Below are 14,575 nucleotides of genomic sequence, written 5' to 3'. Positions count from 1 at the left end.
TGGGAGCCCTGGTTTTACAGGTCATGGGATGCTTTGGGTTGGAAGGGACCTTAAAGTCCATCCAGCCCCACGCCCTGCCAGGGACAGGGGCTCCAGGCTGCCCCGAGCCCCAGTGTCCAGCCTGGCCTGGGACACTGCCAGGGATCCAGCTGCTCTGGGTACCCTGTGCCAGGGCTGCCCACCCTCCCAGGGAAGAATTCCCACAAATCCCCTCTGCCCTCGTGCAGTTCAGGCCACCATTCCTTGCTCTCAGTGGATGGGTACATGTTTTAGTTGGAACAAGGATGCTGTGGTTGTCCCTGGAGTCTGGGGAGAGGAGCAAGCCTAGCTGAGCACTTTGGTCTGACACAGCAACTGGTGGCATTTTGGGGTGGGATATTTCCATCATATCCCTGATTTTCTTCTTAATAGTCCCTTTTCCTCTTCGTGGCTTTTCCTCCAGAATACTTGGACCCAAAATGTGCCAGTTTGTGCTGTTGCTGGGTGGAAGGTGAGGTTGGAAAGATGTGTCCTGCTTTGGGAGGAGGTTGGAACCATCCCTGGAAATTCAATGAGGCTGGAGAGTGGCTCCAGTGCTGTGCTGGCCCTGTGCTATTGTGCCAGCCTGTTCTGCCTCAGTGCAGTGGGGTTCAGAGCTGCTGGGCTGTGATCCAGCACTCCCAAAGGGCTGCCTTTATTCCTTCCTTCTTTAGGAACTTCTGCTCCTTTCTTAACCATCAGCAAGGAAGGAGGGTTTATAGTTCAGGTCAGGGAGGTGCCTGTGAGTGGAATGAGATCCTGTGGTTTGATAAAAACGTATAAAATCATCTCCATGTTGTGTGCTGAGCAGCTGGGATGGGTTTTGTGGAGAGGGAGGGTTTGGAAACGTACCTGGTGTGCTCAGCTCCCTCTGCAGCTCTGGGTCAGCCTCGTGGCTCCCGGGGGGCTGAGCCCCAGCCTGGGCTCTGGCTCTGTTCCCCTGACCCTTCCCCTACCTCAGGGAGGCTTTCCCAGCCTCTTCTCTCCTAGGATTTTGTGCAAGCTGGGTGTTTTGTGTTCTTTGTGCACCTGAAAATCCCCTGTTAAGCCTGTTGTACCCCATATTTTGGTATGGTGGGGGTTTTCCACCTTGCTGAGCAAGAGGCAGAGCTTAGTTCTCATCAGAATGAGTCTGGGCCTGGTTCCATGTGGTGCTGTTTGGATTTTGGGGTGTGCTGAGAAGTGTCTCCTAAAATGAACACCAAAAGAGGAAGGTGTTCTGCTGGAGGGGATCCAGCTGCGTGTTCACAAAGCATGGAATGACAGATTTCTGGCTGGCACTTGATGCAAGTGTGACACTAAACTGGACTATAAAATATCATTGAAAATATCTGTTGAAGTCTTGCTTTTGTAGTCATGGTAGTCCTTAAAACAATTAAAGGAGAAAGAAAAATGGGGGAAAAGTGGTGATTTTTGAGGTGAGATTTTATCAGTGGTTATTTGGCTTTTTTCTGTCTGGCACAGTTTTGGGCATCAGTTTTGGGCACAGTTTTCTCTGTTAGATGTGTAACAACAGATCCTTTTTCCTTTTGAATTCCAGGAGAATAACTAAACATAGCAGATATGGGAAGAATGGGATAAGTGTAAGGCATGTGAGCCAAAGGTGTGGATCCTCTGTGGTGGTGAATGGACAGTGTGAGTTCAGCAGAGACATTCATAACCTGGAAAGTGGAAATGAGCTTACAAAACACTACAGAACAAATGCACAAACCAGTAACTTTCTTATTTGGGAAGCAGAAAATTCTCTTATTTGTTGCCCAGAGAAGCTGTGGCTGCCCCATCCCTGCAAGTGTCCAAGGCCAGGTTGGACAGAGCTTGGAGCAGCCTGGAATAGTGGAAGGTGTCCCTGCCATGGCCAGAGATGAACTCTCAGGTCACTTGCCACCCCAGTCATTCTGGAATTCCATGGTTCTGGCTGTTAACATCTCATCTGCTCTCAGGCCATTTTCCAGTTGCTTTTGTGGCAGATGTGCTGGGGCTGTTCTCACACTCTGCTGTGCACTGGGATGAATCTGTGGGGCTGCAGCCTCGGGACTCTGTCCCAGCTGCTCCCCAGTGCAAACCTGCCCTGTTAGCTCAGGCTGCTTCCCCTGGGTCTGTGTGGGTCACACGTGGGGCTGGGCAGGGGGTGCTGGGCCCCGGGCAGGGGGTGCTATGCCAGGCTGCCCACGGGCACCTGCTCCTCATCCCTTACCAGCCACACAGGGGATCCTCCCACACGGAGCTGTGACAGTGTCCTGGATTCCCAAAGAGCCTAGGAATGGCAGAGAAGCTGTTATTGTGTTTGAGTATGGAAACTGCTGTAAACAACTTTGTTTACAGCAGCTTTGTTGTTGTAACTTAATGTTTTTTGACCAATCACACAAAACAAGAACATACTGACAGTAGTTCTATCCAATCACTATAAGCACACGTAGTTTCAATGAGAACAATGCTGGCTTATTTCAAATACAATACCTGTTTGTAAGCCTTAAAACACAATACACACAGTTCCATTATTAAACTTAAAACTTCCTAATATCTTGCTAAATATAGTTTTCTACAACTTAAACAATTATTCTAGACAAACATTAATACACAAACCATTGTTCTGTTTGTCCTTACTTTTCTACTTCTTACATAATTTTTCTGCTGACCCATCTCATAGCTACTGCTTAACTCTAATCACAGTTCTGCTGTCTCTGAGGCCTGCCTTTTGCAGCTTTCCCAAAACCCTTTAATTTTATAAATACCCACAGTATGCTGGGCAAACAGGGTGATCCTCCCACACGGAGCTGTGACGCTGTCCTGGATTCCCAAAGAGGTTAGAGATGGCACAGAAGCTGATATTGTGTTTGAGTATGCTGTAAACAACTGGATTTAGTCTAGAAAATGCAGTTTAGAGTCCAGTAGCAACCTCCCCTCAACTGGTCACAAGCTACCTGTACATTAGGTCTTGGGCATTTTCATGTTGAGCTGCTTTTAGTCAAAACCTTAAGCAAAAAGGAAAGGAAGCTGGCAGTAGTTGTGAGGAAACTCCTGGGAACAGGTGGCTGAGCAGAGATTGTGGCTTTTTAAGTGAGAGCTAAAATGGTAAAGATGGAAAGTTTAGGAGGAAAAAAAAAGAGATTTTGTGGTGAAACTAATGGATGGGGCAGATAACTGTGAACAAGTAGTCAAGATGTATTCCTGATTGTGAGTTGTGATGTGCCAGTGCTCCCGGGTCAGCTGGATTAAACAGTGTTTATTTTGGCTTTTGGAGGACTGGTGCTGGTTCTGAACAGGACTGGCAGTGCCTTTGGGCACATCTGTGCACTCACCTTGGTCTGTACCTGCTGTGGAGCAGTTGCTGGGGTGGTTTTGGGATGGGCGTGTTGCTCTGTTTGAGTGTTCCATTGGCCTGGGCTCAGGGGCAGACTCTGTGCACTGGTGGATTGTTCCAGAAGAGGTGGTCCTGGTGTGGATGGAAGGACAAGGACTCTGTGTGTCTGTGCATCCTGGGATGGCAGCGAATCCCACAGCACCCTGTGAGCCTGGGAAACCCAAACTGCACAGGATTCACGTGCTGCTCTCTGCTGTGGCTGCTGATGTATGACAGCCCTGTTACCTTGCTGGAGGGATGTCGGAGCAGAGCCTGCAGTATTGGCTCCCAGGGCCTGTGAGGGTGTGTGTCAGAGAACAGCAAAAGAGCCCCAAACAAGCCCTAAAACAATGCAAGTCTTTGTGTTCAGCCTGTGTTGGTTGAATTCCCAGTTTCTCTCAAACCTATTGTTGGGGCTGGCGTGGCTGGACAGCCCTGGCCAGCACAGGCAGCATTCCCAGGATGTGTTTGCCTGTGCTGGAGGAGCCTCCGAGGGCAAGAGGCTGCCTGGAGAGGTCAGCCTGGTGCCAGGGCCAGCTCTGTGCCCCTGGCACAGCAGGGACAGCGTCTGCAGGATCCTGCTCCTGCCCTGGCACGAGGCTGGGGCAGCACCAGCGTCCTCTGTGGCCACCCCGGACATGGAGCTGTCAGAATCCTGCATGGGTTGGGCTGCAAGAGACCTTGAAGACCATCTATTGCCATGGACAGGGACACCTTCCTCAAACCCAGTGTGCTCCAAGCCCTGTTCAGCCTGGCCTTGAATATTCCAGGGATGGGGCTGCCACAGCTTCTCTGGGCAGCTTGTGCCAAGGCCTCCCCATTGTTACAGGGAGGAATTCCTTCCCAGTATCTAACCCTGTCCTCTGCAGGGGTGAAACCATTCCCCCTTGTCCTGTCACTCCAGGCCCTTGGAAATTTGGTGTAGTTTCCTCTCTACCAAATCTGGGACCGTTTGTGGTCACTTTGTACAGCACAGGGAATTGGAGGAGAATATGGCTTGGAAAACTAACATTGTCTTGGGAAGTGCCTGAGGCAAATCATCGGCTCTTTTGTCACAGCATGGGGACACAGGGCTGGCCCCTCCCTGGGGTATTGATTTGGCAGCACAACTGTGCACAGGCTTCTCAGTTCAGCTCCTCCTGCAGAGGGTTCCATGTCTCGAGGGCTGGAATACAGAAATATCCAAACCAGCTCTCTCAGTTCACACATAGGTGGAGTTTCGCCTTCATGGAGTCCCTTCCTCTGTTTAGGATGGGAAATGTGGATATCTTTCAGTGTTGGTGGAAGCCTGTGGAGTGATGATATTGCCCAGAAACGTTGTGGACTCCCTGTCTCTGGAAGTGTCCAAAGCCAGGTTGGATGGAGCTTGGAGCAACCTGGAACAGTGGAAGGTGTCCCTGCCCATGGGATGAGCTTTAAGGTCCCTTCCAACCCAAGCCATTCTAGGACTGTGAAGGCCTGGCTCTGCTGGCTCCCAGCCAGGCACCAGGAGTGTTGACCCAACAGCCAAATGCTACATTTTTTTCTCTCCTTTCTTTTTATATTCAGTTAAAATCGGCTTATTCTGCAGTTTTTTCCTAGTTTAATACACCAGTGGTCTGGTACCTGGGGGAAGGGATATGCCTGAGAACCTCGTGGGGCTGGAAGGAAGGAAAGCCCTGAGTTTTCAAAGCTCAGCTTAGATTTGCTGACCTTTAAAGAAGCCCCAGTGTCGTGCTGCAGGTTTTGGTTTGCCAGTGGAACAGCCACTAGGTGGTAAGCTGCTCCTTCCCACAGCAGGAATGGGACTGCTGCCTGCTCCTGGTGCGATTCCCGTGTGTGCTGCTGCAGCTGGGGTCGAACCTCTCCTCTGACAAGGAAGAAGAAATGCTGTGGGAGCTTTTTCCCTGCTGTGGCTGGAAACCCTGAAGCCTGTGTGCTGGCAGGGCCACTGTGAGCGTGGGGTGCCGGAGCTCTGCAGTGCCAGTGCCATCCCCTGCTGCCATGGTGCCACTGGGATGGGTGGTACAGCAGCACTGAGGGAGCCCATCTGGGTGGCACCCAGCCTGGAGCTGGGGGAAAACCTTGGAATGCTGCTGGGGTTTGGGTTGGAAATGGCAGCAAGGCTGGCACTGAGTCACTGCCTGGGGACCCTGCCGGGTTCTGCTTTGCTGCTTCCCTTTCTCTGAGTGCCACGGGGAGCACCAGGACGGAGTAGAAGGGCAGAGGAGGTGCATGGCAGCAGCTGGAGGAGGAGGATGGTGTCCCATGGGCGTTGGGGACGCTGGCAGTCCTGGGGTATGTACGGGGGTGCTCCGGGGTTCTAGCAGCAAAGAGGCAACTGTTGCCTGATGGAGAACTGGGGTAAATGAACAACCAGAGAAGCATAAAAACAGTCTATTTTTTATTTGATTTTATTCCTTGTGCCTGGGAAAGCATCTGTAGAGGGAGTGGTAAGAAAAAGTGTCTTAAACCTCTTATCTCGATCTGACAGGAGAAGTGGGCATGGAATTATCCTCCTGTGTGTCCTTCTTGTGCTGCCAGCCATTCTCTGGGCTCTGCTGTGGCTGGAAGGTGCCGTGTTTGCTGCTGTGCTTTTGGGTTTTAAAGCTGTCAATGAGAACCAGCTCAGGGAGGGATTGAGGGGAGCAGGAGGTGCTGTTGCTCTGCCTGTACTGCAGGAACTTCTGCTTTCTGTGCAAACCAGAGAACTTTAGATGGAATTAGGGAGAAATTCTTCCCTGTGAGGGTGGAGAGGTCCTGTCACAGGGTGCCCAGAGCAGCTGTGGCTGCCCCTGGGTCCCTGGAAGTGTCCAAGGCTGGGTTGGATGGGGCTTGGAGCAGCCTGGGACAGTGGAAGGTACCCCTGCCATGGCAAGGGGTGTAATGGGATGGACTTCAAGATCCCTCCCACCCCAACCATTCTGGGATTGTACAAATACAGAGATATTTTAGCCCCATTTCCCACATTTTTACACCCACTGAGCCTTATTGGAAAATATCTGTAAAACCATGTTATGCTGCAATAAGCCCTGAGACACACGAGCACAGTTCCCTTAATTCTCTGCCAGGCTACTGCACCATTCCTGCCTCCCAGGCTGGGAGCTGAATCTTCTGTGCTCCCTGGAAGCAGTTTACTGGAAGAGCATCACAGCACTTGAATGCCATTGAATTGTTGTCATTGTTAAGCTGGCAAATAACTTAGAATTCCTGGGTTTCTCCTGCCCTTGGCTCTCTGGGCCACACTGTCTGTGCACTCTCAGGGTGTGCAGCTGCTCGTGTGCCTTCCCAAGCACCCAGCTCCCCTTGTCTCCCCCCTTGCCAGGATCTTCTGTGGCAGTTTAGTGAGAAAACATGGTGTAAAAGTTAAGGAACATGGTGTTCCACAGTGTGAGGCTCAGCAGAGTGCAGTGCCAAGGCTTTTTGTGTGTGCTGTGATGGCTTCTTCTGTGTAATAGGAAGTGTTTTCTGCAGAGTGGGTAATTCAGCCTGTTGGGAAGTGCTGGCTGGTGTTTTCCCTTCCTGGAACAGGTCTGAGCTGTGTAATTGGTTTCTCTCTTAATTCTCTGGAAGAAAATCAGTGTTTGCAAGAGCAAGGTGCACATGGCCAGCAGTGAGTCCAGGAAGGCAACCTGGCCTGGATCAGGAACAGTGTGGCCAGTAGGACCAGGGCAGCCTCAAGCTGTGCCAGGGGAGGTTCACATTGCACACCAGGAGGAATTTCTTCACAGGAAAGCTTGCTAACATGGGAAAGGGCTACCCAAAGAAGTTTGGAGTCCCCATCCCTGGAGGTGTCCAAGGAAGGCCTGGAGGTGGCACTCAATGCTCTGGGATGGGGACCGGGTGGGGATTTGGCAGTTTGGAATCGATGGAGGTCCTTTCCAACTGAAACCATTCTGTGGTTCTGTCTTCTCATGGAAATGCAAAGATTCCCATTTCCATATGGCAAGAGCTGTTTTCGAGGCTCACATCTGACTTTTCCCCCCCTATTTAGTTTATTATTATGTTTTCAGAGCTTGTGCTTTTGTAGTTCCTCTGCTGTCCTGGAAAAGAGGAAGAGAGACAATGGATTTCTTGTCATGGTGGTGGCATGAGCAGCTCCTTGAGATTGGTGGGGTCCAAAAAAAAATCATTGCAAACCTGTTGAGAGCATGTGTGGAGATTATTTAATAATAATTAAATAATAATAATTATTATTATAATAATGTGTGGAGTGGCTCTTGCCCTGGCTAACACTGGAATTCCAGCCTGAACTTAGGTGACATCACTGCATCCAGCCTTCCCTTGGGAAGAGAAGTGCAGCCTCTGGGTCTCCAGGGTCAAGTCAGTCCAGTTGGGTGTGAAAATTGAATTTTCCTGCTTGTGCTCTAAAAAGCTTCCCTTTGCTGGCAGGTTTGGAAGCTCTGGCCATGGATCAGAAGGGCTTTCGTCGGGGGAGCTTCCAGAGTGCCACCAGCGATGAGGATATGCTGGAAATCACTGGAGCATCCATGGAGTTCTCCATGGCCGACGATGACCCGCCCCTCGACAGGGAGATGGGAGGTAACAGCCACGAGCTCTCCCCTTTCTCTTGTTCCTGATGGCTTTGGATAGGATTTCATGGGAATATTTGCTGTGTGGGTCCCACTGGCCTGTGCCCAGGATGGCTCTGGTGTTTCCTGGCACCAGGGTGAAGAGTTTGCAGGATTCCATGCTGGATTGTGTCCAGCCATCTGTGTGGCTCCTGGGCTGTGACATGGAGAATATACCCTGGCTTCTGGAGTTTTCCAAAGTAGCTGCTGTGGAGAAGAGCTGGCAATGGCAGGAGGGAGGGATGTGAGTGCCATGAAATTGCAGCACTGAGCCATTCCTGAGGGTTGTGATATGAGCACAGACTGTCCCCTCCCTTCCTTTCTTGCTTATCTGTAATTTTGGAGGTTTTCTGTTGTGGAGAGAATCTCTCTGTGGCAGCACAGAGGATTTGGTGCTTCCCCTGCCACCCCTTGTCTGGCCAGAGGATCTGCTCCTCCTCCTGGAGTCTGAGCAGTGAAATTCATGGAGAAGGAGTGAATCCACATGAATATGCTGAACTCTAAGGAATGCTTGCCCTGGATGAGGCTCTCTCTTTTGACAAGTGCTCGGGTCCTCAGGGGAGGGTGACACTGAAGTAAAAGAGGAAACTTTAAAGGGGGAAGAGCTTCTTGCCCAAATGCCAGTTTCAGTTCTCCCTGTGAACTTCCCCTGCTGACTTCAGATGTTTGCTGGCAGATGTTGGGGTGCCAGTGTGAAACCTGAAGCTGTGGAGGCCCAGCTGGGAGGGGATGGCCGAGGTTCTCTCCTCCATTCAGAGGAAGACTCAAAAGTGTTCCAGTGGTGGAAGGTCTCCTTTTCTCTGTGGCATTTTGAAAGGTTTTTTCTCCTTGAGTTTTAAAGGCAAGAATTGAGGCAGGTAGTGACAGGGATTGGTTTGAACTGAGAGAGGGAAGGTTGAAGTTAGATTTAAGAAGAAATTGTTCCCTGTGGGGGTGGCGAGCCCATGGCACAGGGTACCTAGAGCAGCTGTGGCTGCCCCTGGATCCCTGGAGGTGTCCAAGGCCAGGCTGGACACTGGGGTTTGGAGCAGCCTGGGACACTGGAAGGTGTCTCTTCCCCTGACAGAGGTGGAATGAGATGAGCTTTAAGTCCCTTCCAACTCAGAGCTGTCTGTGACTCCATAATCAGAGGTCTGAGTGCCCAGTTTACCCTCAGTGATTCCCTGGTGCTTATAAGCACAAACTAAGCACAAACAGGATTTAGCAGCAAGTTATTCTCCATCTCAAATTTAAAATTAGATTAAAATTGAAGTGGGAGCTTTGAGCTGGCTCATCTCCCCTGCTTCGTTCACCCGCCTTCCTCCTTGACCTCACACAGAACCCGGAGCTTTTATCAGGGAGACCAAAGTCAATGTGAGGAGTGTGCAGAGTTTCAGCCTCCCAGACAATGCTTGAATGACAAGTTATCACCAGCAAATTGGAGCCCGAGGAACTTAATCACCAGCCCCTTTGAGCTCTGCGTGCACTGAATAAAGGTGAGATAAAGGCTGCTGTGTGTTGGGAGAGCTTTTGAAGTCTGTGCCCAGAGGACAAAAGGAAAATTCATTGCCTGCCTGCTGCAAAGACGGAGCAAAGAGCGTTCCTGGGAGTTACTAAGTAAGGAAAATGTCAGCTGGGTGGGAAAAGAAAGGGGTTTGTCTGTCAGTGCACAGTGAGTGATCCACCACTGTCAGGAGACTGTTGATAAATGTGCTTTCCTGAGCTGCAGCGTGACTTGGGGCAGAGCTTTGGGAATGGGCTGCAGAGCAGGGAGCGTCCCATGTGGGAGGTGGTGAGCAGAGTGCTCGTGTCTGGGTGTCCCTCCATGGTTAAGGTTTGGGTCTGGTGGATCCTTGGGGCTGGGCTGTTGGGTGAAGCAGAACTGGCACTTGGGTTGGGGTAATGGCAGGAACAAATCAGGCCTGGGAGGAGAATGGATGGAGAGCAGCTCTGAGGAGAAGGACGTGGGGCTGTTGGTGGATCAGAAGCTCAGCTTGCCCTGGCCATGATGCTGGGAGCCCCCTGTGCCCTGGGCTGATCGGGCAGCGTGGGCAGCAGGGGAGGGGGGGATTCTGCCCTGCTCAGGTGAGACCCCACCTGCAGAGCTGGCCCAGCCCTGGGGCCCCGCACAGGGAGGAGCTGGAGCTGCGCCAGTGGGTCCAGGGATGTCCCCTGGCGGGTACAGGGCTGGCCCTGGTGGCAGTGTCCCTGGTGGGTTACAGGGACTGGCCCTGGTGACGGTGTCCCCTTGGTGACGGTGTCCCCAGCGGTTGCAGGGGCTGGCCCTGGTGACAGTGTCCCCGGCGGTTGCAGGGGCTGGCCCTGGTGGCAGTTGTAGAGGCTGGCCCTGGTGACAGTGTCTCCCTGGCGGCAGTTTCAGGAGCTGGCCCTGGTGGCAGTAGCAGGGGCTGGCCCTGGTGACAGTTGTAGAGGCTGGCCCTGGTGGCAGTTTTCCCTGGTGGCAGTGTCCTTGGTGGCAGTTGCAGGGGCTGGCCCTGGTGGCAGTTTTCCCTGGTGGCAGTTTTCCCTGGTGGCAGTGTCCCCGGCAGTTGCAGGGCCTGGGCCTGCTGACAGTGTTCCCCCGGCAGTTACAGGGGCTGGCCCTGGTGACAGTGTCCCCTGGTGGGTTGCAGGGGCTGGCCCTGGTGGCAGTTGCGGGGGCTGTCTCTGGTGGCAGTTTTCCCTGGTGGCAGTGTCCCCGGCGATTGCAGGGGCCGGCCCTGGTGGCAGTGGCAGGGGCTGGCCCTGGTGACAGTGTCCCCGGCAGTTTCAGAGGCTGGCCCTGGTGACAGTGTCCCCCTGGTGAGGTGCAGGGGCTGGCCCTGGTGGCAGTTTCAGGGGCCGGCCCTGGTGGCGGTTTCAGGGGCTGGCCCTGGTGACAGTGTCCCTGGTAGGTTATAGGGCCTGGCCCTGGTGGCAGTGTCCCCAGCAGTTTCAGGGGCTGGCTCTGGTGGCGGTTGCAGGGGCCGGCCCTGGTGACAGTGGCAGGGGCCGGCCCTGGTGGCAGTGTCCCCTGGTGGCAGTGTCCCCTGGTGGCAGTGTCCCCGGCGGTTGCAGGGGCCGGCCCTGGTGGCGGTTTCAGGGGCCGGCCCTGGTGACAGTGGCAGGGGCCGGCCCTGGTGGCAGTTTCAGGGGCCGGCCCTGGTGACGGTGCCGGTGACGCCAGGGGCGGGGCGGGCCCAGCAGCGCTGCGGGATCGCCCGGCGGAGCCCGAGGAGGAGGAGGAGGAGGAGGATGCACGGAGTGCCGCTGTGAGCCCCGGCCATGTCCCCCTGCGGCCGGCCTCGGCACGGACAGAGCCCCGGAGCTGCTCCTGCGGGACGGGCAGTGCCTGAGCCGGGGTGAGGAGACCCTTGCAGGGAGGAGGAGGAGATGTGAGCCAGGGCAATGTGTCCCTGTGCCCGTGCACGCCCCGGGGCAGCAGAGCCAGATCAGGGTGGTGGAGCAGCTGGGTGGGCTGTGGCATTTCTGCTGTGTAATGGTTGTTTGTGCACTGTCCCTGGGAACCCCCCCCCATTTCTGGGATTTGCTGGGGCAGGGAGGCAGCCACGGAGCTCTGCAGGTGCCGTGGCTGTCCCTTGGCACCGATGGGATAGGCAGAAACGCTGTGGCTTTGTGGGGTGGCACATGGCACAGCCTGGAACTTCACCAAGTGCTGCCTGGGTTTCCTAAGCTCGGCAGGGTCTGAAGTGGGGCATTAATTAACCCCTTCTGAGGAGTGATCAGAACACTGAGAAATCTCTGTTTGAAATGAGCTGTGACAGGGTCACTTTTCACTCACTGTCTCTGATTTGGAGATGTGGATGTTACGAACAGGGAGATCTGTGCAATTGTCCTGGATGTGTTTTGGCAGGGCATCACGGTGCTCCTTTTCCTCCTTTATTCCTATCTAGGAATCCTAGGATCCTTGATTTGCAGCAAGCTGAGGCAGGAAATAAGATCTTTATAAATATTTATGGCTGTCAGCCATTTCATAGTGCTGGATTACCCCTGAAAAAAAAATGTCAAGATGTTTTCTTAGTGTCATCTGTCAAATGAACAGTTGTCTGTGGCTGGAGACCTCGGGATTCTCCTTTGGGAATAAAAATCCCGGTGCTGTAGGAGGGCAGGCTGGGCTGAGCAGGAATCCTGGAGAGCAGGATCAGGCTCCAACCTGCACCTGCTTGGTCTGGAGTGGGATCAGCCCATCCCATCTGCCCATGGGCTCACTGGGGCTGTGGATGCTCCTGCAGGTGCCATCAGGATCATGCTGGGGGTACCAGGACTTGCAGCCCCTCTGTCACTGCAGCTCTGTGCTTGCTTTGTGCCTCAGGGTCTTGCTCCAGGGCAAGCTCTGAGCTGGGAGAGTGTTCCCAGGACAGCTCAAAGTCACTGCTCTGGGCAGTCATTCCAGGAGAGTGAGCATGGAATGTGCCTGATCTCATCTTCTCATGGAAAATGCTTCTCAGGGTGTTCTATTAGCTTGGTTAACTCTCCTGCATGAATACTTTTCTTTAGGACAGCTGTATCTTTTATCTTTAGAAAAGATTTGGTAGATAGGCAAAAAACAAAAAAAAAAAAAAACCAGGAATAGCCAGAGAGAGCCTGCTGTCTGCAGCACAGAGTCAGGGATGATTGGGGTGCTTCTGGGAGAGGGGTCATTCCTGTGGGAACAAACCCAGCTCCTGCTCCTGCAGCTGGGAGGTGTTCAGGTGACCAGGATGGGGCTCCGTTCTCTGGATACCTGTGCCAGGCAGCTCTCATGTCCTTGGAGCAGCACCAGCCAGGTGGCAGGAGGAGTTCCAGGCACTTCCAGTGTTCCATGTTTCCCCTTGCTCATGTTGCTGTCAGGATGGTTTATTCCAGGAGGTTCTGATCCATCAGATTTGGAGAGCAGCATTTAGGCTTTCCTGCGGGGATGTTTCAGTGGGGAAATCTCTGGAAGCCTTGATACTGATTTTGCATTTCCAAGCTTCTGATCTCAAAAATGCTGTTAAAACCAGGGATTCCTCACAGAAAATGTGCCTCATTTCCCTCCCAGTGCAGTTGGCCCTCACAGCCTGTGCACTCAGCATTTGGAAGAGCTCTGCAGAACTCCATCTTTTTGTTTTTGTCCCAGGTGAAGCGAGGAGCTGTTTTAAGTGGGTTATTTTGTGGTGGTTGTCAGTTCTGTACATGACTCATCTTGTTTTCCTGCAGCTGTGGCAATCTGGGAGGTGGGCTTGGGAAGACTTCACAGCTCTTTTCCCTTCGTGCTTCAGATGATGGGGCAGAGGGCAGCTCTTTGAATTCCTTATTTTTCTCATCTGGAGACACCTTTGCCCCCGTGCTATCTGCAAGCTAAATATGCTCAAGTATCAACCATTATCCTTCTGTCTGGGAGTTGTAACCCTCCTCTTTCCCCCCACCTTCCAGTTTTGACTGGATTTTGGTTTTTGCTCTTCTGTTTTTCCCTCTGAATGACTGCAAAAGTGTCTTCCAGAACCAAAATTTGGGGACTGTACACCCAACCTAAGCATTGTTTTCCATGGACTGGAGCAGGTTCAACAGGAGGCCCAGTTGTTTGGCTCAGTTCTCACCTGAGGGAAGCTGCAAGTTCCAGTTAGGTGTTTTCCCAAGCCCCCATTTGGTACCACTTTCTGCTTTCCCTGTTTCCCTGCTCCCATCATGGATTCCTGCCCATCCTGCTCTCATCCTTGCCAGATCTACCTGGGATACCCTTCAGCTCTGTTGGAAGTCTTAAATATTCCTTTTCTCCTCTCCGTCTGCTTGCCTCAAATGGCAAAATATCCTTCTAGCAAGTCCTGGATTTGGGGAAAAGGCACCATCTAGATGCTGGTGGTGATTTACTTTGCTCTGAACAGTCATTTCCAAGAGCAACCCCATCTCCAGGTGATCTGTTGAAGCTGGGGATGGTGTCCCTGGCACAGATCACCTGGGAACATGTGCCTGTGGTATTCAGCTCAGGAAACACCTCAGTAGCTCTTTGTTTCCATTGAAATCTGTGATTTTTCCTCCTAAATGACTTTTGGTTTTTTATAAAAAGAGGAAAAACTAAGAAATGCTCAATTTTACCCCTTCCTCCCCCAGCAGGCTTCTCCTTATATAATGGAGGAGGGATGAACGGCACGAGCACCATGATGGATTTCCTGGAGGAGCCTCTGCCTGGCGTGGGCACCTACGAGGATTTCAACACCATAGACTGGGTGCGAGAGAAGTCCAGGGACCGAGACAGGCACAGGGAGGTAAAAACTGCTGCTCCTCTTCCTGCTCCTCTTCCTGCTCCTCTTCCTGCTCCTCTTCCTGCTCTTCTTGCTCCTCCTCCTCCTCCTCCTCCTCGCTGGCTCTGAGTGCAGGATAACTCATGTGTGGCTCTTGCTGGGGTAGGGAGGCTCTTCTTGGAGACCCCTGGGATGGAGGGATTGCCCTTAGGATGGGAGCTGAGAGTTCAGTTGGAGGAAAAGGAGCACTAAATCCAACATGTTGCAGTGTTTTGGTTTTGCTGCTTCTCTTCTGAAGGCTTTGATTCCAAATGGGGGTTTAGAGAGCAGAACCAGTCTGGTTTTCTGCTCTCACATTTGCACTGGTGAATGGTGCTCTTTCTATGGGAGTATTTTTGTTTGGGAAGACTGAGTTCAATTCTTCCAGAATTCCTTCCCAAGACTACAGCACTCTGCAATTAAAGGAATCTGCTCAGAGTGCAAGGGGG

The 14,575-nt window shown here is 52.6% G+C and overlaps 1 protein-coding gene across 7 annotated transcripts in view; it reads left to right on the top strand.

Moving 5' to 3' along the window:
• Nucleotides 1-14,575, top strand: part of LOC131088536 (H(+)/Cl(-) exchange transporter 5) — a 28,251-nt gene that overhangs the window by 1,963 nt on the left and 11,713 nt on the right. For 2 of the 7 annotated variants that reach the window (XM_058032670.1, XM_058032671.1), the window contains exons 2-3: nucleotides 7,730-7,879; nucleotides 13,957-14,111. In XM_058032670.1, coding sequence (XP_057888653.1) covers nucleotides 7,747-7,879; nucleotides 13,957-14,111 — 288 coding nt within the window. In that variant the 5' untranslated portion in view covers nucleotides 7,730-7,746. Of the gene's footprint in view, nucleotides 1-7,729; nucleotides 7,880-9,298; nucleotides 9,384-11,148; nucleotides 11,229-13,956; nucleotides 14,112-14,575 lie in introns of those variants that run through there. The other 5 variants (XM_058032672.1, XM_058032674.1, XM_058032673.1 and 2 more) reach the window with 5 other exon arrangements.

This window comes from Melospiza georgiana, chromosome 12 (genome assembly GCF_028018845.1).
Source record: "Melospiza georgiana isolate bMelGeo1 chromosome 12, bMelGeo1.pri, whole genome shotgun sequence".
Taxonomy (NCBI): Eukaryota; Metazoa; Chordata; class Aves; order Passeriformes; family Passerellidae; genus Melospiza; species Melospiza georgiana.
Note: the sequence above shows the minus strand (reverse complement) of the source record. Positions and strands in the feature narration are given on the sequence as shown.